The sequence below is a fragment of the Podarcis muralis genome, chromosome 12 (genome assembly GCF_964188315.1).
Source record: "Podarcis muralis chromosome 12, rPodMur119.hap1.1, whole genome shotgun sequence".
In the NCBI taxonomy this organism is placed as follows: Eukaryota; Metazoa; Chordata; class Lepidosauria; order Squamata; family Lacertidae; genus Podarcis; species Podarcis muralis.
In genome coordinates this window covers 42,382,719-42,410,145 of record NC_135666.1, presented here as the reverse complement: position 1 = coordinate 42,410,145, position 27,427 = coordinate 42,382,719, and the positions used below count along the sequence as shown (strand labels likewise).

General features: G+C 42.8%; 1 protein-coding gene across 9 annotated transcripts in view; it reads right to left on the bottom strand.

The window, feature by feature from the left end:
- RARB (retinoic acid receptor beta) overlaps positions 1-27,427 on the bottom strand; it is a 342,084-nt gene that overhangs the window by 29,128 nt on the left and 285,529 nt on the right. For all 9 annotated transcript variants that reach the window (XM_077916295.1, XM_077916294.1, XM_077916297.1 and 6 more), the window contains one exon: positions 19,650-19,791. In XM_077916295.1, coding sequence (XP_077772421.1) covers positions 19,650-19,791 — 142 coding nt within the window. The remainder of the gene's footprint in view (positions 1-19,649; positions 19,792-27,427) is intronic.

Here is a 27,427-nt window from a genome sequence, read left to right as displayed (position 1 = left end):
CCAATGCCCTTTGGACTTATGGTTTTGAAATCTGGAACAGCAATTTCCATGGACAGTGGATTACAGGAATAAATAGCCAAATTTGACCTTCCTAGCATACATCACTCAAAGGTTGGTCATCTAAGAATGTATGAATATTACATTAATGCTCCCTAAAAGTCAGGAGAAAGCCTCCTAATTTGGAGAAATGAAGGTTTCCAGAGATCAGCAGATCAGTTTATTGGATTTTTGAAATAAGAAAACATTGATAGTAACTGAGTGCACTGCCTGATATCAACCCTCTGTTGATAGCAATTAGCTGAATTTTACGTGCACAGCCTTGTTTAGGTAGGCTTGGATAAAGTACAGTCATACCTTGAAAGTCAAACAGCTTAGTTCTTGAACGTTTTGGCAAACCCGGAAGTGACTGTTCCATTTTGCAAACTATTTTTGGAAACAGAACATCCGACGGGGCTTCCACAGCTTCCGATTGGCTGCAGGAGCTTCCTGCAGCCAATCAGAAGCCGCACTTTGGTTTTTTAATGTTTTTGAAGTTGAACGGACTTCTGGAACGGATTCCATTTGATTTCCAAGGTACGACTGTACTTCATAACATTTAGCACTGGATTGGATGGAACAGCCTGTTTATGCTCTATATCAGTTTCATTCAAAAGGCTGTTCTGTCCCATTTCCACATTAATTTGCATTTTAATTTTTTTCTTTAAAAAACCCCCCACAGAAATGTTGTTTGAGCAAGTAAAAAGGTAAAGGACCCCTGACAGTTAAGTCCAGTTGCGAACGACTCTGGGGTTGCAGCGCTCATCTCACTTTACTGGCCAAGGGAGCTGATGTTTGTCCGCAGACAGTTTTTCCGGGTCATGTGGCCAGCATGACTGAGCCACTTCTGGCGAAACCAGAGCAGCGCACGGAAACGCCATTTACCTTCCCGCCAGAGCAGTACCTATTTACAACGGGAGCTAACCCCGGTGCGGGGATTTGAACCGCTGACCTTCCAATTGGCAAGCCCTAGGTTTAGACCACAGTGCCACCTTTGTCCCTGTTTGAGCAAGTACAGGATTTCAAAACTTAGAGAAATGCATGCTCCAAAGAAAAATTATGTTCCAACCCATTCATTAGGTGTAGATCAGTTACTTCAAATCAGAATTCACAGAAATCACATTCCTCAAGCATTCCTAACGCAACCTACAATTCTTTAAAAAAAAGGAAATAAAAAATATTAAACAGATGTTCTTATTTCAAACGCACTGAATGTTCTTATTTCAAACACATCATTCTTATTTCAAACAACTGATGCAAACAGTCAAATAATAGAAAGTGGAGAATTACTCTCATTCCTTGAACTTACAGAAGTGTTGCTTCTGAGAATATCAGACATACCTTGCCTTCATGAAAAGGAGGCCCATTGCATTCAATAACCAATCGCTTTGTCCTTGAACTTTTGCTGTGCACTTGGAGTTGGGGTGACATATAACACGCTCTGAAGCAATGTGCTGTTTGTGATGTCCATGCAATAAAGAACATGTCATCTCCACTCAAGTTGTTCTTATGAAATGATGCAATGTAATGGCTTAGACTGTGAGCTTTAAACAAGGAAGTTGCTGGTTCAAATTTCATACTACGATTCAGGGGATGCTCTTATGATAGCCACAATCACTCAGTTTTCTGTTTATAATTAACTTAATTATTGTAGTGCATACGTAGGGGGTATGCATTTCAAAATGATCACAAGAATGCAGAATAATTGTCACTGTAAGCATGAGAATACTGAACATTTTGCAGAGATTCACTTACTGATTTGATTTGGGCTGATGTGTTTTTCTAGATGTTAATAGTTTGGTTCCCTAAGGACTCATAGTCTAGGATGAATGGAACCTGTGGTCTTCCAAATGTTGGACTATGGTTCCTATTATCCCTGATCGTCATCCACAGGGGTGCCAACTTGAATAAAGTATTCAATAATCACTCACAAGACACAGTACACAAACACCATTTGAATGGCAATGCCCATCAACTTTTGGGGAAGGCCAATCCTCTCAAATATTTTATTTGGGACCTCAGCCCCTAGAAGCTGGCTCCTGTGATTGACCATGGTGGATGTGGCTGATGGGACTTGTAGTGCAACAATAACTGAAGGACCACAGTTACCACCCCAAGTCTAAGACAACTGAATGGTTTGACAGACAAAAGAGTCAAGGGAAATGAAAATGACATTGTTCATTTTAAACATAAAAGGTAAAGGTGAAGGGACCCCTGACCATTAGGTCCACTCGTGACCGACTCTGGGGTTGCGGTGCTCATCTTGCTTTATTGGCCGAGGGATCCAGCGTACAGCTTCCGGTTCATGTGGCCAGCATGACTAAGCCGCTTCTGGCAAACCAGAGCAGCACACGGAAACACCATATACCTTCCCGCCGGAGCGGTACCTATTTATCCACTTGCACTTTGACGTACTTTCGAACTGCTAGGTTGGCAGGAGCAGGGACCGAACAACAGGAGCTCACCCCGTCGCAGGGATTTGAACCGCCGACCTTCTGATCGGCAAGTCCTAGGCTCTGTGGTTTAACCCACAGCGCCACACATGTCCCAATTTTAAATAAACAATAGTGTAAAACAATAGTTTCAGTTGGGATTGTGCATTATAGATCACTACAACCGCTAGGAAGTCCATCTTTCCAAAGGTGGAATGTTTATTAGAAATCCAATTTTTAGCAATCTGAAGCTGTGTACACACCATATATTTAAAGTACAGTGGTACCTCAGGTTACGAATAGTTCTGCTTATGAACGCTTTGGGTTACGAACTCTACAAACCCGGAAGGTGTCCTGGGTTGCAAACTTTGCCCCAGGATACGAACGCAATCTGCTTCCGGGGCCGCGGGAGGCCTATGTAGGGAATGCGCGCTTCAGGTTAAGAATGCTTCGGGTTAAGTACGGACTTCCAGAACGAATTAAGTTCATAACCCGAGGTACCACTGTACATGGTTCCCCCCCCCCAAAAAAAACCTTGAGAACTGCAGTTTACCCCTAAGAAAGCTACAGCTCCCATGTGTATGGTGTATACAAAGCCTAGATGTTTTCAGTTGTCCCAACACTAACTTTGCAAATAGTGTGCTGTGAATAATGAAGATTTGACCACCTTTATCAATACAGCACATTTTATTTCTTGCACTTGTAAACCAGCTGCTCTAGAAACACCCTTTCTTGACATCAACGTTTGTAGAACTTGATAACTTCAACACTCCTACACCAATTTAACTTGGTTCAATAGAAAGAAAAAGATTTTCCTACTTTGTCCTATCCAACATGCAGTCTCCAATCTATTGTGCTACAGTGATCTTTTATAATAATTCTTCCCCCATCCCATCTACATCCCATCAATGGGTTCAATTAATGCCTGCAAATATCTGCAGGAACATGCATTCTAGATGAAAATCTTAGCAACCAGATACCAAAATTGCTCTACGCCAATGGTTTATCATTTACAATCTGTTCAAATGTGCTTCCACCCCCCAGCTGATTCAGCTGTGATCCTAAGGAATATCTCAAGCTAGTCATTATCAGACTGGTTTAAAAGCTGCAGTTTGCAACATATGGTCCAGACTCTCCAAAATTCTCATTTGATCTACTGATAATCTTCTCACTTTTCACTTTCTACTATACTGTTTTAAGCGAAAGAGTTTTAAGAGTTACAAAGGCTGATCAAAACAAGTGGCAAAGGAGACGGGTGGGGGACAGTTGTTTCTGGAAACAATGCATTTTTCAAAAGGAGAGTGGTATTTTTGGTTGTTGTTGATTTAAATTCAACATGATTACAGAAGATCCTGGATAATTTCAATGGGGGGGACTTATTGCAAACCAGGAAGCTTGTTTCGATAAGGCAAAGAAGCAGCAGTCCACCACAGAGTTAACTCAATAAAACGATGCTTTCTACTTGGATTAACTGACCCAGTTTCCAGACTCCTGCATGGAAAACAAAAGATGAAACTTGGGTATTATACAGAATGGAAAGCAAAGGACAGGGTGTTCCAGCTCACTGAAGGCAGACCCTTTCCCCTCGAGCCTGTTGTCTGGTTTCAACAAGTGGCCACTCATTAGATGATGGTGGTGGCCCACAAGGAGGCCTGAGCTGGTTGTAATTTACATCACAAACGACTGCACATGGTATGGTATAATTTGGCAGAGCTGCTGATCTCTACTCCCAGGAAAGAAGAATGCATGGCTGATGATCCTGCTCTCTCGGGGCAAAACCACTCAAGCTGATAGTACAAGTTTCACCAGGGAAGTCTTGGGGATGCAGCTGGTCCATACTTCATAAAAAGGAACTTTTAATCAGAATTAAAGAGTTCAGAAACAGGCCGTGGAATTTGGCAGATCTTTCTGTTCTCCAGAACGCAAGCATACCTAACTTCTTCAGAACACTTTCACAGGAATAATACCCCAGTTTCAGAAGGCCCTCCCCCTTGAGATTTAGCTGGCACCAGGGCTCCCCCCCCCCAGCTAGAACTCAGTTCCAGCACCTTTCGGATGGGCATCATTGCCATTCTAAGAGAACGATGGAGGTGTTCGTGGTGAGTTCCTGCACCTCTTTTTCTAGAAAAAATAGCACTGACTGGCACAAAGGTGACTCATCTTTCACCAGCAGCTAAAGACCTTCCTCTTCCTCCATGCATTCCAGGTATGCATGTACTGTATTTTCCGCTCTATAAGACGCACCAGACTACAAGACGCACCTAGTTTTTGGAGGAGGAAAACAAGAGAAAATAAATTCTGAATCTCAGAAGCCAGAACAGCAAGAGGGGTCACTGTGCAGTGAAAGCAGCAATCCCTCTTGCTGTTCTGGCTTCTGGGATAGCTGCACAGCCTGCATTTGCTCCGTAAGATGCACACACATTTCCCCTTACTTTTTAGGAGGGAAAAAGTGAGTCTTATAGAGCAAAAAATACGGTATATGGCCTGCAAAATGTTATAGAGATCAGTGTCTGCATTTAAGGATAACTGATTATTCCGCTTGTTTTAATAGCATTGTATTTCGTGCCTTTACACTGTTGTTACACGTCGTTTATTCATTTATGATGAATATAAAGTCTAACCATAACAACAACTAATAATAGTACTGTCACTGAAAGAAGTGAAGCAACGCCCTTTTCTGTAATTTTTCATTTCTAAAAGAGAGAGACCATATTATTCACTCCATGTTATGTACTGCAGAGTAACTATAACTTCAGCTCAATTTCAAATGAGTATTCCGTATTGCTACTGAACATAACTTTATCACAGTTAATAAAGAAAGGTCATTTGCCTTGAATTGAAGTCAGTTTGTTGTTTTAATGTGAAAGTGTGCCTACTGTTCACTGCGCACACCAGCTGATGCACAAATGAGATATGCACTATCACATTTGTGTACCATTATTTGTTTTAAAAATATGGATGTGGGGGCTACGATTTTTTTTATGAAATGTAAAGATACAGAAATATGACACTACATTTAAGGCTGCAATTCGGATCTCACTGAGTCCAATACAACTTACACCTGAGCAGGCATGATGAGGATTGCTCACTATAAACATATAAACTAGTCTGGGTCTTCAGAGAGCTGTGGGGTGAGGTGTAGAGTAGACTGTCAGACTAGACGTGAGCAAAACTAGGTTCAAATCCCCACTGAATCATCAGGCATACTGAATGATATTGGGCCAATTACCAAATCTCACCCTAAACTACCTCACTGTGTTGTTGGGATAGAATGGGAGGCAACTACTATGAACTCAGAGCACAAAAAAGTCATACCAATTGCCTTAGCAGTGTTTAACATTTTTCAGTCTCCACACAGTCATCTGACATCTGGTTTTCCTTTTGCAGTCCCGCTCTCTGATTTCTGGGATTCCATGATAATGCTTTTGTTTATTTTTAGACCTTATAAGTGGAACAGTAGAAGGGGAAGGGGGAAAAATAGAATATGGTTGTCTTCATTCTAACTTCAGTGCTGGAGAATAGACTATTTGTGCAATTGCCTGACATTCACTGCATAGTTAGCATGCTCAGTACGGAGGCAAATGGTGCAACTCTTGCTTTTGCACACCATTCCACATGTTTTGGAGTCCTATGAAGCACTTACCTAGTCAATATGCATTATTTGTCCAGGCTGTCATTTTAATACAACCCTAATGATTATTCCTCCCTCTGCTTTGAACTTGGATATGCAAACACAACAGGAACACTTGTAATTCCATCCTTAAGACTTCCCCATCTGTGCAGAGTTCAGTATCTAAATTATTTACTTTTACTGTATAACAAATAAATACAGATTTGGCTTTAAAAGAGCAGTGAGAAAACTCAAGTAAATGATTTTTTGGCACCCTTGGCGTCCCCCACCCCACACAGTTATGCTACAGTTCTGCACACCAATGAAACTACTAGCTAAAGTGCTGGGCTTGGCCAATTAAGGCTGCAATTTTAACCCCACTTACCTGGCAGTATGCCCCCATTTAATTCAATAGGACTTGAATAAGCCTAGCTAGTATTGCCCTGTAAGTGGTTGTGGACTTTTCTCAAGTTCAATTTTCCGTCTGCAAAATGGAAATAGTAGGAACCTACCCTGCAAGGTTACCAAAAGAATGAATAACAATTGTAAACAGGTTGCGGGTTGCAAGTGATGTGCGCATGATCTCTACAGCCAGCAAAGCTAAGTCTCTTGGCAGTCTTAGTTTGTATCCATGTATTTTAGAAATCATTAATTACTGGTTTCATTGGCTTAATAATTATTCAGATCTACTTTCTAGATTTACTGGTCTCATGAAAAAATATTGATAGCCCATTACTAAAAAAATTAGTAATCCAAAATTACGAATTAAAAATATGCATGTTGGACCTTAATTACATTTGTTAAGCTAACTCACTGGATGAATGGGGGGAGGGGGAAGAGGAAGGCTGTAAAGAAGCATAGCTCAGATAAATTCTTAAAATATTACAGTAAAGACCCTGTTCTAAGAGCAATGAATTAGACAAAAGTAATGACTAATTAGAATTGAAGTTTTTATTGTGAGTTAATTTGATGCAAAGTTTTTCAAATTAAATAGTTGCAGGAAGTAAGGATCATTATATTTAATGAAGATTTACAATAAGAATTCTAAATGGATCTGTGTGATTAAGAAGAAATGAATGTAATTTAGTAGTTTTGTAATAGAGAAATGGGACGAAAATAAATATCTAAGTCTGAAGCAGAAATTTATGAAAGAAAGAAGCATCTTGGCAGTGCCCTTTCTATTCTATGTCCTATGCAAAACCTGGATCAAGACAACATTCAGGGAGAAATTTCCAGTGAACATTACCCAACTTTTGGAATTCACTTCCATCCAGAGGTTGTAAAAACTTTGAAGTTAGATGCACAGTAACATTTGTGGGAAGAAGCAAATGTTTTGTAGGTTGGACTGAGCTGGGGATGAGGAGTACTTAGAATCCTAGAATTTGTAGAGTTGGAACAGACCACTGGGGTCATCTAGTCCAACCCCCTGCAATGAGGGATTATTTTGCCCAACATGGGGCTTGAATCTATGATCCTGAGATCAAGAGTCTTATGCTCTTATCAATTGAGCTAGCCCAGCTGTCAGTCCGCTGGCTTCAAAAAAGTATTTTAGGAGCTTCCGGTTCTGCTCCACCTTAATGGAGGCAACCCCCACAACAGTGGGAGATTGTAGGCCAAGAAAAAACAAGGATGACTGAGGGTTAATCATCCTTGCAAATTCCTCCCAGGGATGGGGGGAACGGGCTTCACTTGCAGTTTGTCTTGATACCTGGCTCTCGCTCCAGCATGGATTGTGGGGGGGGGGGGGAGGCGCTGAGTACAAAAGCACTTCACCTGGTGAAAACCCTCCAACGCCGCCATTAAGAAGCAGAGATTCTGCTGTTAATTAGAGCGTAATTGGAATAAAGTACAGGCACGTGCTAGAAGAGATGAGATCACAAACTGGAACAAGCCAGTTGCAAGGACTTTAAGGTTTGGAATTTGAGATGAGACTTCATTTGGTGCAAAACACAGTGGGCGGGGGGGGGAGCCTACGGTTTCTTTATTTAAAGTTTTCTTCTCTACATTTATGATTCGGTAACCCTCCTCTGAATGTTAGTTCAAATTATATTTGTACAAGTGAAGATGGAAGAAATTGGATTCTAAATATGGAATATAACATCAAATGAAACTGTGTGTGTAGAAAAAAAAAAGGAAAAGGGGAGGGAAGCTCAATTTTGCAAAAGATTTACGATGGAAACTTAGAGTTGACTCTTCCCCATCCCTTATTGTTTACAAAGTGAACTGAATAACGCTAAGTGAACTGAATAACACTAAGAGAACATGGATTTTAATTTAATTGGAAGGATAATTCCTAATATATCTTCAGTTGGAAGGAAGGATGAAAGAAGTCTGTGAACTGCCAAGGAACTGATAAGGTTCCTTACTGAGTCATCTGCAGTTCAACAGACCGCTCCTCTTCCCAGGCTGAGAGGTAAAATGGTGACAACAGGTAATATCTCCTGGGACAGAGTGACTTTTGCAGCTGTTGTTAAAAGTTATTGGTGCAAAACAATGAAGCGTGGGGCAGAGCGATGGAGAAATTTCAGGAACAACAATGGGATATCAACTCCACCCAAAGCATGACGGACAACAGCAACAACCAAGGAAAGAAAGGCATAACATCTTACAAGGAGGAACATCTTACAGGATCTTACAACTTACATAACATCTTATAGGAAGAAACACCACGGACAGAATATTTGCCACACACAGGAAGAACAAGGACACAGTTTGAGTTCCTCACTTGAAGTTTTATAAATCATTTAATGTGTCAACGCGAATAGAAGTTATTAATATTGCAGTTGTTGTATGAGGAACTATGATTATGAGCAGAATGTAATTGAAACTAATAAGATTTTGGAACACAGAAATAAAGAAAATAATCAAATCTAGCATGCGGGGCCCCACTTTAGCTAAATTATATAATCTGGTACTTGAATGACTGGTATTAATGTATTATAAATTGATATTGTTATAATGAGGTTAATGTTTGACTGCAATTGAAAACTAATAATTTTTTATTTTTTAAAAAAGCATTTTAGATCCTTTATATACTAAACAGAGTTCATATGTTTCTTATTTTACCTGCCCTGCTCCTTTGGCGACAGGCTCAGCTAAAAAGTCCGAATCCATTCAGGAATGAACAGGGAATCCTGGTTAATTAACTTTAATAGGTCTACTCTGGGTAGGACTAACAGAAAAACCCTCCGCCTCATTTCCCCCCCCCCCCCCGGTAAATAGGAGACCAAATGCGGATAGAGAGAAAAGTAATACCCAACTTACTGAAAGCGCCACAAAAACACATTTAGATCACTTAATATATCATTGGTTCCTAAAGGGTATCCCTGAGGAAGAGTCACTCTAAATCATTTAGCAAAACTTGAAGCAGATCACTCCACTCATTAAAGCTGTTGAAGCAGTTGAAGGGGGGGGGGTGGTCCTGCAAGCAGCTCACTTCCCCAGAGAGTATATAAGCTTTCAGATTATCTTTGAACTCCAGAACTACCCTGAGAAAACCTCAAATTCTTAAAAGAAGCGTGCAGTACAGAGAAGCTCCTTGAAGTTGTATTGAGTTTTCCAACGAGTTTTTCTATTAACATTTTATTTGCTTGGAGCAGTGGTTAAGAAATGAAGTAAAGAGGGGGAAAGTAGGTCAGTGTGCTTCTCTTTGCATGTCTTCCTGACGCCATTAAAAGTGCCTGTCAGATGACTAGCCAAGCCTGTAATCCACAGTAAAAGCATGTTTGCATTCAGCTGCACTTTCTGCCAGGGGACACGCGGAATCCCATTTAGCTCCAACTCCCAAATTTAGGCATGTGTCTCGAAAACGCAAAGAATCTCTTCACTGTGGATATATCCAAGCCAAGTCTGCAATGTGCCTGCAACAGGCAACCCGTTACAGATTTGGGACATCTAGAATCCTAGAGATAATGAAACATTTCCCCAGCCTTTGGCACTGCCTGTAGGACCGAACAGTACAGCTTTTAAAAGTCAGTTTCAGAATCATCACTAATAGACTTTTCACTAGAACTAGGAAGAAAATACCTTTTAAAAAAACAAACCTATGCTATTTTTCTGCAACACACACAAATGATTCCACTGGAAAGGGGTGGGATAAGTGGAGAAATAAGCTAACAGTTTGAACCCCGTAATCTGGAATCTCCTCTAAATCCGTGCCAAAGTTTTGCAGGTATTTTTGCAGCGAAAACCAGCATTTTGCAGTGCCCCACAAACCGGATAATTGATACATCAAACACTGCCAAACGAGATCAAACACGGGGTTCGTACTTAACCCAAAAATTTGGGATCCTCTAGTTAATGGGACCGAAACATTTCACTGCAGAGATCGCTGTAAGTTTTCTCCTGTTACCTGCAGCGCTTAAACTGCAATCCTATACATACGTACCTGGGAGTAAGGCCCACTGAACTCAGTGGGTCTTGCCATGGATATACACACATAGACCAATCTTCTAAAATCCTAAATATAGGGATTATAATTCACTTATAACAGATATTTTTAAGAGCTGCCTTTCCACTGCTCGCATTCTACTTCCTGTTTTGTTTGTTTTCACCTAAGCAACACATACCTAGGTTTTGTATTGAATATGGAACATTTCAGAGGAAAGAACTGCCAAACAAGATCTAAAAAAACGCAGTTCAAGAGAGTGAAGACACTTCAATCGGATGTTATTTTTAGAGCCAAGCCGTAAGGTTAGCATCAGGGCATGAAGCCAAAGGAGCTGAAACATGGCAGAGAGCCACCGCAGTAAGCTGGCTTGTCAAGATCGCAGCTTTCGATAATCCGCTGCACAAAAATATGCACGCCGTACTGTTATTGAAATAAGCACAATCACTTACTTATTTAAGATGTATAAATGCACACTGCCCTCAAAAGGTGGTGTTCAAAATTCTGTAGAAAACCCCCCAACCATCAGATTTAAAATTATACCTCAAAATTATCAGTAGCAATCAATACATAGCTATCAATAATACAGTGGTGCCTCGGGTTACATACGCTTCAGGTTACATACGCTTCAGGTTACAGACTCCGCTAACCCAGAAATTGTACCTCGGGTTAAGAACTTTGCTTCAGGATGAGAACAGAAATCGTGCTCTGGCAGCGCGGCAGCAGCAGGAGGCTCCATTAGCTAAAGTGGTGCTTCAGGTTAAGAACAGTTTCAGGTTAAGAACGGACCTCTGGAACAAATTAAGTACTTAACCTGAGGTACCACTGTAGTGTAGCCAGAATGCCTTAAACAGTTCTCTAAAATCAACAATTATGGAGCTATACACATTTCTTAAGAGGAAAGGAATTTCATGAACACAAGGCCACCACCGTGAAAATTGTTCCTGGCATTTCTCATTGATAAGCTAGAAAGCAGGTCCTCAAAACAGGTCATATTGCCACAGGTAGGCCTTCAGATAATCTGGTCCCAAACCAGTTAGGGCTATAAACACCAAAACCAAACCTTTAAATTGCATCCAGAAACAAACTGGCAGCCCGTGTAACCAGTACAGAATCTGTGCAATGTGGTCCTGTCATCAGGAACCCACAAGTGTTCTTGATGTTTCCAGACAGTCTCCAAAGGCAGACCCATGTAGAGTGCATTGCAGTAACCCAGCGCATTCTGAATGAAACCAGAACACGTGTCACTGAAAAAGTCTGCATGCAAAGCACTGAGCTGCACCTCTTTCTCTAAAAAATATTAAACGTGGACCTTCCTATTGCTTAGTCAAACTGAAGCAACAACATATGTCCTGGAAGAAAACGAAAGCTGGGATGGTAGTGTGACCATTCTTGGAATTTAATAGTAACAGAGGTGGAACTGAAGATGATGGTTATATTTATTGATATCCCATTTCCCCCAGACCAGAACTCAAGATGGCTTACAGATAAAAATAGAAAAACACAGGCAAAATAGGGGGGGAAGCTAAAAACAAAAAAGACAGTCCTTAAAAAGTAATTAAACACTTACAATATATAAAAAGATCTACTAAAAATACAGATTAAAACAACAATAAAAGCACACAGCACTAGCCCGCTCCTTAAAAATATATAGCTTAACCAAAATGCAGGAGGGCTGGCAGGAAAAGAAGGATTTCCAAATGAAAAGCAAACCAGACAAGAAGTGGGCATAATTTTTGTCAAAAATGGATGCTGCAGCAGAAGATCAGTGAAAGGCTCACCACAGATGTTATACCTCAGAGAATAAGGCTTAGCGCAACTTCCAGCTGAGGACATGTAATCAATCTTTGTACGAGCTTATTAGTTGCATCTCCCTTATGTTACTCTACCCCAACAAAGAAAACGAAAAGGCACACACAAAATGGGAGGCATCAGTAGGATGATTCAACTAAAAAGCGCTAAAGCTCATGTTTCTGCTACGATGGGTCTCACGGTTGTGTGCTGGAAATGAAAAATCAATGTCAGAAACTAAAAATAATTCCATTCCCCTGCCCCACAAAGCCTAGAAAACTGAAAGGAGCTATTCCAGAACTAACCTAACCCCCTTCTCTCAGTAGCAATCATATATTTTTCATCCTCTTTCAGAATCCTCAAATACTCCCTCCACTAGAGTACTTGAGTGGATCCATGTTCCACTAGGACAAACACCCTGCTCCCCACACTCTGGCCTGTGCAGCAGTAATTCAGAAACATCGCTCCTCCCTTCTTGATTCTGCTATCTGCTATCCTTTTCCCCTGAGCGTTAAGATTTGTCTCTGGGTTTCCTCCCCCCACCCTTTCCCCAACTTTATTCTTTAGCAATTCTGAAAAGATGCTAGTCACAAGGCTTGGCAGGAGGGGGAAATTACCATTTTCTACACTTGCCTACTTCTGAACATATCGCCATTGAGTTCAATAGGATTTACTGTTGGTAAGCAGTACCATCTGAAGGAGCGTCTCCACCCCCATCGTTCTGCCCGGACACTGAGGTCCTGCGCCGAGGGCCTTCTGGAGGTTCCCTCAATGTGAGAAGTGGGGTTACTGGGAACCAGGCAGAGGGCCTTCTCGGTAGTGGCACCTGCCCTGTGGAAGGCCCTCCCATCAGATGTCAAGGAAATAAACAACTATCTGACTTTTCGAAGGCACCTGAAGGCAACCCTGCCTAGGGAAGCTTTTAATTTTTGATGTATTACAGTATTTTATTATTTTTTTGGAAGCCGCCCAGAATGGCTAGGGAAGCCCAGCCAGATGGGCGGGGTATAAATAATAAATTATTATTATTATTATTATTATTATTATTATTATTATTATTATTATTTAGCATGTTCAGGATTGCAGCCTTAATGTGGGGTTTATGTTGCTGTCATAATGGGCTCAATCTCCCACCATTCCCACCCCCCAATATATATATATGTATGCAGAGAGATGTATCAGAGTGGTACCCCATCAGATGTATGCAATGCCCTCTTGCCCCTTGACAAGCCCCTCCTACAGTGCTCCTATGGCTTCAAGTGCACTGCAACACTTCTAGCCATTCACAGTGGAAGAAGGTCCTCTTCTACATCTACAGGCCTTCTTCTGCATGGGGTGATCAGGTGGAGGACAGCAGAGTTGCGTTTTCCTTCCCAGAGTACGATCTGAAGGCATGTGATGACCTTTCCCTTCAACAGGTCCGGGTACACTCAGTCCCTGGGAAATTGTGTGCATGCCACATTGAGCCCCATTACGATGTGGGGAAAGGTGGAATATAAACACAAGAAAATAAATAAATAAACCACATGGGGTGCAGCTACCCCTGCAACTGAGCAAGATGCTCAAACCCCTTTGGTTGTTTCTTTTGGCAGGATTATTCAATTGTCTACAATGCTTTTCTGAAACTAAATGATTTGCAAATGAACTTGCAAGCTACTAGTTCGCTGTACATGGCACGGGAGGGAAAGATCATTAGATGAGTTTGGTGCCGTTGTTGCTATTACATAACCATCTCAGCAGAACATGGGTTTCATTTTGGTATTAATAATTTACTGGCGTCGTTGCTTTGAAACCTTAAAACTGGCAGATGGAAGGCAAAGTGAAACTAGGAAGATGAGAGAGAGACACACAGAGAAAGAGAGAGAGAGTGTCTTGCAGGTAAGAGAAATAAAGCTAACTGCTTACAGAGAGTTATTAAACTCTATCCTCAGAGGGGGGGAATACACAGATATATTTCAATTTGGTCTAAACTAGGCCTGGCTGACGTATCAATACAACATCCAGGACCAATTTGAGGGCCAGAATGCAATGGTGCCTTCAACCAGCTGTACATCGCAGGTGGGGTTTGCCTGCGCCTTACTTTCTCCGCTGCCTCCTTCCTCCCTTTGCCGGGCACTGGTAGGAGTGGTGGTTTCACCCTGGGGGGCTGAGGCCAATGCAGCTTGTTCCTCCCTCCACTTTTCAACATTGCGATGTTTGGCTGGTCATAACATCGAGATGTTGAAAAGTTGATCTCCCCAAGCCCTAGCTTAAACCATGCTTTTATCTATCAACCTGTACTGTTTTGGGGAGACAGGGGGCGGGCGGATGTGGGGGACTCCTTGGTCCTGAATGGGGTAACCGTGCCCCTGAAGGACCAGGTGCACAGCCTGGGAGTCATTTTGGACTCACAGCTGTCCATGGAGGTGCAGGTTAATTCTGTGTCCAGGGCGGCTGTCTATCAGCTCCACCTGGTACGCAGGCTAAGAACCTACCTGCCCGCAGACTGTCTCACCAGAGTGGTGCATGCTCTGGTTATCTCCCGCTTGGACTACTGCATTGCACTCTACGTGGGGTTACCTTTGAAGGTGACGCGGAAACTGCAATTAATCCAGAATGTGGCAGCTAGACTGGTGACTGGGAGTGGCCGCCAGGACCACATAACACTGGTCCTGAGAGATCTGCATTGGCTCCCAGTACGTTTCCAAGCACAATTCAAAGTGTTGGTGCTGACCTTTAAAGCCCTAAACAGCCTCGGTCCTGTATACCTGAAGGAGCGTCTCCAACCCCATCATTCAGCCCAGACATTGAGATCCAGCGCCGAGGGCCTTCTGGCGGTTCCCTCATTGCGAGAAGTGAGGTTATGGGGAACCAGACAGAGGGCCTTCTCGGTAGTGGCACCCTCCCTGTGGAACACCCTCCCTTCAGATGTGAAGGAAATAAGAAGCTATCCTATCTTCAAAAGACATCTGAAGGTTCAGGGAAGTTTTTAATATTTAATGCTGTATTGTTTTTAACACTTGATTGGGAGCCGCCCAGAGTGGCTGGGGAAACTCAGCCAAATGGGCGGGGTATAAATAATAGTAAAGGTAAAGGTAAAGGTACCCCTGCCCGTACGGGCCAGTCTTGACAGACTCTAGGGTTGTGTGCCCATCTCACTCAAGAGGCCGGGGGCCAGCGCTGTCCGCAGACACTTCCGGGTCACGTGGCCAGCGTGACAAGCTGCATCTGGCGAGCCAGCGCAGCACATGGAACGCCGTTTACCTTCCCACTGGTAAGCGGTCCCTATTTATCTACTTGCACCCGGGGGTGCTTTCGAACTGCTAGGTTGGCAGGCGCTGGGACCGAACGACGGGAGCGCACCCCGCCGCGGGGATTCGAACCGCCGACCATGCGATCGGCAAGTCCTAGGCGCTGAGGTTTTACCCACAGCGTCACCCGCGTACATTATTATTATTATTATTATTATTATTATTATTATTATTATTATTACTACCTTCGAATTATATAGGACAAGCGTCCCTAACCTGGTGCTTTGATCTGTAACTTCCATCAGGAGTGTATCTAGAAAAGGTAAAAGGAAAGAAAATGGCAATCCCACCTGAAGGCACACAAGTACAGTCCTGGTGCAATGTGGTTGCCTTTTCTCCTGCCTCAATCTGGACTTGAGGACTAGACACTAATCCAAAGAGAAAAATTCAAATCTGCATCTGCCATCAGTCTTGGCTCATTAGCTCTGCAGAGCATTGGGGGGGGGGGGAAACCCCTACAGTAAAAAGGGCCATAAAATCCCTGGATACGTTCAAAGAGAATAATTATCCTGCTACAAATCTCTGAATTAATTGCAGCTCATCATTTACCTATTTGAAAGTAAACCGCTAGTTAGTGAAAGAAACAGGGTTTGCTGCTCTTCACAACCACATTATACTCATGGATGCCTTTAAATTCCTATCCACGGCAGGGACTGCGGGAGGAGGCGGGCACAGGCTTTACGGACGCAGCTGCTTTCCACTGAAACAGACTAAAAGGGCAGCCTCTGGCCGCAAGGCTGCCAGTTATCCTCTCTGTAATGCAGAGAACCCAAACAGTAATGGATACGCAGACAACTCCGCACAGCTCTGGTTGGGCGTTCATTCATTCTCTGCCCTTAGGAGCAGGGATTTGGGTTGCTATTAACATTGTCCACCATGATTAACTTGCCCATTGGGGGCTGGTTCAGCAACATAGGCTTGTTTCCCTGCAGAGCCTTGGGAACGTCTTCTTGTCCTTTGTTTGTGGCACTCATGTTGTACGGGGAAATGCGCTTGCAGCCAATCAAGCACTTTGTGAACAGAATGGCAGGAAGGGGAGGGAGACGTCATGCGCGCACACACACACACACACACACAGCTGAAGTGGCTTTGGTAGAAACGCTTTCCTAAGGGAATAACCAAAAACAGTGGGCAGTATTTAACTAGGTTTTACACAGAGTAGGCCTACTGAAATTCATGGGCCGAAGCGAAGTCACGTTCATTGATTTCAATGGGTCTATTATGAGTAAAACTTAAGTTTGAAACCACTCAATTCATTCAGAAATGCTAGTTTTATAAAACTGCTAGTTAGGAACACTTTGTGAATGTCTAATTTCTCATTACTTTCATGTTTTTAATATCTTATCTGTGGACTCCTTCAGTGGGTGGGATGTTTTAATCCTGCCTTTTAAAAATAAGATTGTCTTTTAGATATTTGTTTTTCTTTTGCGTAGGTGTAACAAAAATTATTAATATATTTTAGTTGCCTTGGTAAAAAAAGCAGCCAATTAAATTTAGTAAATAAAAAACGAATAAACAAAAATAACATCACAGTAACCTCGTACTGTGTTTCATACTAATGTTGCATTACCCTTATTTGCACCCAGAAGATATCAATGGCTGCACTTTTATTACTCTGCTTCCTGCCAACTCTTGTAACTGAAAAATTATCAACTAAATATTTTATGTGGACTCCAAGTTGACACCCACCCTCCAAAATTCTGCTACGAGACAGCTAGAGTTCAAAAAGTAATTTATACAGGCAACGACTGTCTTCCTCCCTCTACTACAGCATTGTTTTTCAATGCAGGTGCACGGAATATCTTGTTACACACTCTGGGCATCTTTCTTTTCAGATTCCTTCTGATTCTGGCGCTTGTAAACACAGGACAAGAGTTTAAGACCTGCTTTGCTTTCGCATCTAAGTTTGCAGCGCTGTATTCTAACTGAGGAGTTTCAGGCAATTGAAGAAACACAGATGCTTAAGATTAGTTTAGCGGTGTACATTACAGCCCGGTTAGAAATCTCACCTCTTAAGACTCAAGCACAGAAAAAATATAAACTTAGCAATATGCACCTTGAAATGCACCTTACAATCAAAATGTTCTGTATCTAACCCACTATGAGGTCAGAGGTGGCTTTAGTAGGGTGCGATTGGTGCGGTCACACTGGGTGCCGAGCTGCAGGGGGCGCCAAAACAAAGCTGTAGAATGTGGCATGAGAAGTGGGGCGCTGAATTTTAGTGTCGTACAGGGTGCCACTGGTGAGGTATATAAAAGGTAAAAGCCTGGCTTGAAGGGCTATTGCACTCATGTCCTCCTGCCTGTGGGCTTCTGATGGGCGACTGGCTGACTGCTTTCAGAACAGAACGCCTGGCTAGATGGGGCTTTGGTTTGATCCAGCTGAGATTTTCTTATGTTCCGATGGCATTTTCTGGCATTCACAAGCAAAGCTGTGGAAGGCTGTGCAACATGTCCTCAGCCCCTAATAGGACTGCTCCTTTTCAGGGTTGCAGCTAGACAATGCCAGGATGTTTAAGTCGCTCCACACTGTCCGTCAATTCACTGTTTTTCTTTTCCATCTGACGTGCAGCATTTCATGGCTCTTAGAAGTTATTGTATATACTCAATCTTCATTGGGCAGAGGAGCCTACCACAATTTTTAAGCTTTTTTTTTGGGGGGGGGACGACTTTGGCACTTCTGCATATCTTGGAAATCATACAAGAATGCTGATATCTCCCCTCTTTTCCTCCCCTCCCACCTCAGAGGCCCTTTTCTGACTCTAATTCAGTTGGAATTAAGAAAAGGCCATCTCACTGTATTCTCTCAACTTTATTCCATGGCACCGTCAAAGGTTATTTGGACAAACATTTCATGACTCTCTTCATAGGAGCCAACTCCTAGGGGCCGTGGGGGCTTCAGTCCCCACAATAAAATATTTGAGGGGGCCAGGCATTCCCATTCAAATGGTGTATGCACACAGCATCATGTGATTGATTATGCAGGAAAGGGCTTACCTGCCCCCCCCCGCAATATTTTATTTAAGTTGGCACCGCTGACTCTCTCCATCCCACCTTTTGTCCTGACACTTGTACATCAGTATTTATTTTTACTTCTGACTCTTCATATGTCTGCTTGCTCGCTGGTCTTTGCTAACAGGCATCTCCTTCTATTCTTATTTTGCATGGGCTCAGTTATTTCATAATTTGAGAGCTCTTTTTTTTAAGCTTCTCTTCAATCTGCATGTTTATTATCAACATATTTCTCTCTCACAGATGAACTTGTAACATTCAGCTTCCGGATTGTGTGTGTGTGTGTGTGTGTGCACACAAAGAAATATGTTTTTCTTACAAGCTCATCTACAGAAAAAAAAACATATACCAGGCTGCTTGGTCATAATGCAAGTGCTAAGCTAGATGTACAGGAAGCAGTCTCCACAAACAGTGAGGTGTGTGAGACTTGCACATTCATGCGGGCTGCACAACACATGGGAGCCCTACTATGATCTTGCTGTTTGGATTGGGAACAGAGTTGCTGTGTAGTTTTGCAGGGTTTCGACACAACCATTTATGGGCTCCGACAAGGTAAAAAAATGGTAAAGGACCCCTAGACGGTTAAAGGCGACTATGGGGTTGTGGCGCTCATCTCGCTTTCAGGCCGAGGGAGCCAGCGTTTGTCCACAGACAGCTTTCCAGGTCATGTGGCCGCTTCTGGCGCAACGGAACACTGTGACGGAAACCAGAGCGCACAGAAATGCCGTTTACCTTCCCGCCACAGCAGTACCTATTTATCTACTTGCACTGGCGTGCTTTTGAACTGCTAAGTTGGCAAGGAGCTGGGACAGAGCAACGGGAGCTCACCCCGTCGCGGGGATTCAAACCGCCAACTTCTGATCGGCAAGCCCAAGAGACTCAGTGGTTTAGACAAATCCCCATGTAGACATGTGCTATATAAAAAGGCCCTTCCCCCCCATTTTTTAAAGGAAGAGATATTCAAAGTAGCATCCACACTAACTTCTGACCCCAATATGTCTGATTAGGAAGCCACACCCCCATGACCACCACTGTAATCCAAATATATAGATATAGATAAGTAAAATGAGACAATTTCTACAAGCAACTCACATTCTTTGGACATTCCCACTTCAAAGCACTTCTGTAGTCTGCAGTACTGGCAGCGGTTCCTAGTGACTTTATTAATAACACAGTTCTTATCTCGGTGACATGTATAAACCATGTTCTTCTGAATGCTCCTGCGGAAAAAACCCTGCAATCAAGCAGAAGGGAAGAAAGGAATGAAATGAAACCTCTCATCATGTTGAAAGTTACTCTGTGAAGTGACTGAAATGCATGCAACACTATGACTAGGTTTGATAACCTTCAAGGCTTTATGAAATATTCAGCATCTAATATGATGACTTCACAACATGGTAAATAACGTTTAATCAAAAATAAACAATGCTATTTACCAGTAGAGGGAATGCAGCCCAGTACACAGAGCAAGGATTCAGAAAATAGAAGAAAAAAAGAAAGGTTCATATACTGTGTTGCGGGGGGGGGGGGGGATTCTGCAAGAGCTTAGTAGAGGAACAACAAAAATCGCCCCCTCCATCAGGAAGATAGCTTGTGGCACAACCCGGGACCTCTGCATTAGTGCTAAACTAAAAGTACATTGCATGAATTTCCATTTTGTTGACGCCTCCAGGTGACCAGTCATTGATTCACATGGTGGCAGCATCCCCTAAGGCTATTTCAATGCCACCTGGCTGAATGTATGAACCAGGGCAAATCTTGTTTGTTTGCTTGCAGACATTTGGATACCAGCAACATAAAGAGGAAGAAGAAAAAAACATATGGTGGTGAACAGCAGAAAACAAACAATAAAGTCACACTCATAAATAAGTACAAAATACATAAGTACAAAGCCCAAAACAAATCACTCCTGAAAGAAAGCCTGGATGAACTTGGTGAGTTTTAACCGGGTGCTGAAATGCTAATACTTTAAGTGCCTGCCTTATGTTCATTGGGAGCAAATCCCAAAGGGAAGGTGCCAATACACTCATGTCTGAGTGGACATAAAACGAAGCCTCAAAGTGTACAACTCTATTAAGAGCATCTCTCCTGAGGATCAAAGCGACCAGGCAGAGGTATACAAGGAAAGACATTCCCAGAGATAATCTGGTTGCAAGGATTTATATGTCAATCGCAGAACATTAACGTTATAACACCCTAGTTAGTTTATTTTATTGTTTTAAGAAATAGAAAGACCCAGTTCTGAATTCAGCAATAAACTTTGTAAACAATGCATTCTCTCGACTGGCAAACGAAGCAAGACAGTTAACTGCAATAGTATGCCTGCATGTATTTAAATTATGGAGCCACACTGTGGCCTTTTACTTCTCATAATGCCACGTAATTTTTAAAACCAGAAAGGGGAACTATTTGATCACAGCAAAGATGAAGAGGCAGCTGACAGTTAGTTCAACCGAAGTGCGATGGACTAAGGAATGGAAGCCATGTGACAGGTCTGAACCCACAGCAAAAATTTCAGAGTGAAATACCTGTTGTGCAAAGCAGTGGAGGCAGGGAGAAGAGATCACATAAACAATACAACATCATCTCAGTGCTGGCACCTTCCTAATTTTAGGGATTAGTTTGGCCATTTAAGGATCCCAAAATGATTGTTTTCAGGGCTTCACAACTAAGCAAGATTCAACCCATGCACAATAAAACTATAGCAAGGTATCAAATAAAATTAAATGTGACTTCTCAGGTCTTTCTTAATTCTGAAAGGTTATTGTTATGTACTGAGTTGAATAGGATCCAATTTGCAGCAGTCTGATTGGTCCTAAAACAATAGGATTCAGACTGCAGCAGTCTGATTGGTCCACAGGAGCCACCCAATCCAGCTTCCAGGTGGAAGTGAATAAGCAACCTGATTGGCCTACAGGAGAATCCCGGAATTAGCCAATCACATGGAGCCCATTGTGTAAATAATGTATATAAAGAAGACATTCTGGGGGTACGTCCATTCCTTCTCACCACTATGAGCTGAATAAAGAGCATGAAATCCACTCTCGACTCCGAGTATATTTCAGTTATCTGATAAAATAATTTATTCTTGCTCATCTGTGTTTGAACTGAGGATTCAGTCCTTCTGAACAAATACCATGGCTTGAATTCCACGAACCATTTGAGGTTTTCGTCTCCTCCTTCCCACTGAAGCCCTATAAAAGATGCTGCTGAGAGCTGGAGGACCCTCCAGAAAGGTGTGCAGTTCAAATATGGGGGCTGCAGCTGTGGGTGGGGGTAGATAATTAATGGTAATCGGAGACACGCAAATTGCATGAATGGAAGAGCCTCCAGCTTGTGCAAAGGGGATATTTGGAACTAAGTCCGTGCTGTTGCTGATATTATAGGGAAGTCGGGCAAGAAAACATTTAAAAAAGAAATGAGCCACCCTATCCACAGAACACGGGGAACAAAACCCACTATATAATCATTACAAGAAGGGATACTCGACCCATTTGACTTGCATTTATAGGTCACCTGTTCAACAGTTGTCCTCTTAGGCTACGAGACCCAGGCAACCCTTTTAATTTAATTTAATTACAATTGCTCAATTACAATTGCTCAAGAAGGAAAATGAGAAGGCCCCTCTCACTTACAGGAAGAGGTTGGATAGGCGAGTGCTGATGTCTTCCTGTTCCCCGTGGTTGCAAATTCATGAACAACAGAGGGAGACATAAATTTGTCCCTTTGCTTTAAATCAACAAAATTACTTCCTTGCAAATATTCCTGTGTACGGAACTGGCAACTTTTATCGTTTTTATGAATACAACAAACCTCTAGCGCCTTCTGGAGAAAACAGTGTGGGAAACATGGACTTTTTAAATGTTTCCACTAATGGGCGGCTCCTCACAGCTTCTGATTTTGTTGACAAGAAAATGGATATATGGCCCCCCTCTGTCATTTCTGATATTTTAAAATTTGCTTTTGTTTGTATTTATATCTTATGTATTGAAAATAATAAATGATTCCCTTTTATAAGATAAATTGTAACAAGCAAAATCAAACTTATAGTTTAGCACAAAAGAATTAAGGTCTCATCCCATAGTGAGGGCTGGCTCATGCATGAGGCAAGCTGAGGCAACTCCCTCAAGAGGCAGGATCCACGGGGGCAGGAGATCCCGAAGTAGATCTTTGTTCCTCCTTTGTTCTTCATGTAGTTCTTCACTCACTCCTTCTTTCCTGGTGGGGTGCAGGGCCGTCATTTTGTGACTTGCCATCAGGTGCCAAATGTCTTGGGCCGGCCCTGCCCTTGGTGGGCCTTGGAGGGCAGAAAGCAGGGAGGCCAATAGTAGATGGAGCCAGAGCCAATAGCTTAACCTAATGCCAGTCCTCCTCAGAGCAAATCCATTGAAATTAATGGATGTAAGCCAGGTTCAGTAACTTTCAATGGGTAGGACTAGTATTTGACACAACTCAACGTCAGGCAGAGCTAATTTGCCCCCATCTTCTTCCCTATAAGGGCAACACTGAGATGGAGGAAGCTGACAGGCAGAACCGCCTCCTGGACAGGATGTGAGTAAGGCAAGTGAGTTAGTCCTGTCCATTAATTTCAGTGGGTCTACTGAGAGTATGGGGGACGCAGGTGGCGCTGTGGGTTAATCCACAGAGCCTAGGACTTGCCGATCAGAAGGTCGGCGGTTCGAATCCCTGCGATGGCGTGAGCTCCCGTTGTTCAGTCCCAGCTCCTGCCCACCTAGCAGTTCTAAAGCTCGTCAGAGTGCAAGTAGATAAATAGGTACCGCTCCAGCTCAAGAGGCCGGGAGCCGGCGCCGTCCGAAGACATGGCGCCAGCATGATGAAGCTGCAACTGGCGAGCCAGCACCAGTGCCGCACACGGAAATGCCGTTTACCTTCCCGCTATAAACGGCGTTTCCGTGCGCTGCTCTGGTTCACCAGAAGCGGCTTAGTCATGCTGGCTACATGACTCAGAAGCTGTACGCCGGCTCCCTCGGCCAATAAAGCGAGATGAGCACCGCAACCCCAGAGTCGGCCACGACTGGACCTAATGGTCAGGGGTCCCTTTACCTTACTGAGAGTATGACTAATATTGAATAGAACCCTTTAGATCTCTCACTCACCTCTCCTCTATATGGAGTGAGATACAGCCTAGGCATCTCACTTGACTGTCGGCAGTGAATATGCCATGCTTATCACAACATTAACACCAGGAAGGATTTTCTGACAGAGGTATTAGACGGTAGAGCAGACTCCTTCGCGAGCTGGTGGACTCTCCTTCCCTCGAGGTTTTTTAAGCAGAGGTTGGATGAACACCTCTCATGAATGCTGCAAGTTTAGATTCCTAAATTGCAGGGGGGTTGGACTAGATGACCCTCGGATTCCCTTCCAACTCTATGATGCTATGATCTGAAGTGGCCAGCCGGCAAGCAGGAAGGAAAAGTACACAAACAAGGGAAAGGTGCCAGGAGAAAGGAATGGAATGGTGGGGAAACACCATACAACTAAGCAGAAGTAAAAATGCGTAGAAGAATTTCGCTTGGCCTCTGCTGCTCAGTTCCCCTTGGCTTAATTCCAAGCAAGGGAATGTGACAGCCCTTATTTATTTTATTTTTTGAATTTATATCCTACTTCCTCTGCCCCCCAGGAGCTCAAGGAGGCATACATGGTATTTACCCTCCTCATTTAATCCCCACAATAACCCTCTGAAGTGGGTTAGGCCAGCCACTTCAAATACCCTCTCATCAACAGTGGGCTTTCAAAATAGTAGTATCTCATTAAAGCATCCCACGACATGGGAAAAGCAAGCTCTTTTTAGAAAATGACCTTTGAGGTTTATAATGCATAACGATTGGAAATCTGAATACAAGATAAGCAATTGTATGAATGGGATCACATTAAAGGTAAAGGTACCCCTGCCCGTACGGGCCAGTCATGACCGACTCTAGGGTTGCGCGCCCATCTCGCTCAAGAGGCCGGGAGCCGGCGCCATCCGAAGACACGTGGCCAGCATGATGAAGCTGCAACTGGCGAGCCAGCACCAGTGCCGCACACGGAAACGCCGTTTACCTTCCCGCTATAAAGCGGTACCTATTTATCTACTTGCACTTAGGGGTGCTTTCGAACTGCTAGGTGGGCAGGAGCTGGAAACAAACGACGGGAGCTCACCTCGCCGCGGGGATTCGAACCGCCGACCTTACGATCAGCAAGTCCTAGGCACTGAGGTTTTACCCACAGCGCCACCTCCCCTCCCGGGGTCACATTAAGGGTAGCCAAATTCTTTGCGATTGCCATAAAACTTAGGGAGCAAGCTGTGCTATCATAATGATTAAGGCCTTAAATGATAATTTTAGGTTATATGTCTGTGACCAAGTTTTAATTTAGATATTTTTTAAACTGTTGCTATATCTGTATTGTCCCTGTTATACCTAATTGCAAATTCAAATGTATCCCTATTGTGTTTTATGACTTCCTTGATATTGTATGTGGGCTGGAACTGGTCTGTGACCAAAATAATAAATTTCAAATTGTATTAATGGTTACTTTTTATTAGATGTTATTGAGATTAGAAGATATTTTTCGTGACTTTGATTTTTTTTTGTTTGTTTGTAATTTAAGTGTGTGTTTTTTTAAAAAAGGTGTATTTTAAATAGCTGAAACCTGCCCTGGGACCTTAGGGTGAGGTGGTGGGTATTATTAATTAATTAATTAATTAATTAATTAAGGCAGGCCTATTAAAGAGATCATGGCAAACATGTATTCTCAAGCTTGTATTTCCTGATGTACTGCACTGAAGAAATATTTGCAGGTGAAAAGCTGACAGGTGGGAAAAGGGAGTGTTTAACTCTTCCTATGTCTGCTGATTCTCCCCTGCAAATCCCTCCCCTCAGCTATTTCCCAGGACATTTTTCTGGTTTCAGAGATTAGCTGGGAGCGGATGGGCTAAAAAAGCAAGGTGGGTGGGAATGGACTAAAAAGGCACCAGTTGCTCAAGAGAATCTGCAAGCAGAGAGAGGTGTTACGGAACTATTCTCCCGCCTGCCAATTCTTCCCAGAAATTGTACCTCCACATACCTGGTGGGGTCCCAGCTCACTCTGCCTTGCAGCATCCAATCCCAAATTTCTCCAAACCCACTTTTGCAACCCATGGTGGGGCCACAATATTGGTTTGTATATTTGAAATTCTCTTCCAGGAAAACTGCCCATGCCAAGAGGGAACACATAATTTATTATCTATAATAACAATAATTGTAATGATATAATGCCTTTAAATTAATAGCCATCAGGGTATGAAGTCTCATATGTTACTTTTTTTTAAAGGACCCATTTGCCCACATTTTGCTCTATTTATTAGTGTTGAGCACTCTTACGAGGGATAGATTATGCCTGTGAGGCATAAGGAATTTACATGAACAATTCTCATTAGTGTTAATGGGCGCTATAGCACCCGTATAAATCCTCTTTGATAGGAGCACTGGAGCTGCGCGCGCGCACACACACACACACACACACACTGCAAGGCTATTATCCTTGCCATGCAAAATCAAATACACTCAGCAAGCAAAAATTTGTTGTTTTACTATGGCCTGACCAGAAACCTAGAACTGTAAGGGTACCCAGGCTCATCTAGTCCAACCCCCTGCAATGCAGGAATCCTGTCCACAGCTTTCCCTGGGTGGACTCGAACTACCAACCTTCTGGTTAACAGCCAGACACACTAACTCATTGGGCTACCAGGAGGGGGGGTGGAGAGAAGAAGAAGAAGAAGAAAATAGAAGAAAATAGCAGTGGTTCCTTCTAGCATGCCACCCACCAAACATTTCATCGGGAGAGTGCCAGCGCTTCGTATTTAATTTACTGAATGAAGGAGCAGTGCTAGGAGCCAAATTAATTTGGCGTTTTGAAATTTTCAATTTGCTGCTTTTTTTATCAGTTTGCAAATGCAAATCCTGATGAACAGAAGCTTGTTTATTATTATTTTTTGACTGTCGGTTTCCCCCCCAACCCCACCCCTTGCTCAGCACAAAACCAGACTTGACTGAAAAGCTCCTCCCTCTCCCCTGCCTCCCCCTCCCCACCCCAAACATCTTCTTATCTTAACGGAAGATGGATAGAGTATCACCCTGGCCATGTCGCATTAGGTGTCCTCATTTACAGATTGCGAGAAGGAAAGAGGAAGAAAAAAAAGACGGCTCGTATAAATTATTCAAAATCTATTGTATCAGTGTGTGTTCTCTGAGCATTCACCACTGGCAAAGCAGACAGATTATTTTTCACTTTTAATTGTGTTGATACCTTATCTGCCCCATTGAAAGTGGAGAATGGTATGTGAAACCACATGTACCCGGCAAGCAAATAAAGCCAGTTACTAGGTCTATTATTTAAAGCCAAAGTAACCCATTTAGACAATGTTACTTTAACACAATGCCAAAAAAAAAAAGAGGCCAACCTTGTTGCTATTTACTTTTGTAATGCTTGTCTATTGCTATGTCAAACATGAAAGAGTTTAGTTCAGGGATAGGTTGCTTAAAGAAGATCTGAACAGATTTAATAACCAGTGTCACAAAGGACTTCAGAATGCCATCTGGGTACAAAGGAAGTCATTGTGTGTATCACTTCCTCTGTGACGCTAAGCCAAATGCCCCTTTGCTCAGAATTCAAGGGCGTTTTAAAGGATTTCAAATCCTATGGAATGCATTACCTTAATAGCAAACGCTATTAAAACAATTCTGTGCATCTATGCCAAATCACACCACTGCTTCTATTTTCTACATGGCAACTCCTATGATTTAAAACCCTCAGTTATTCTCATGCTGTGTCTCAAAAGGAAATATGGCCTGATAGGAGCTTGATTTCTTTTGTTTTAAAATCACAGG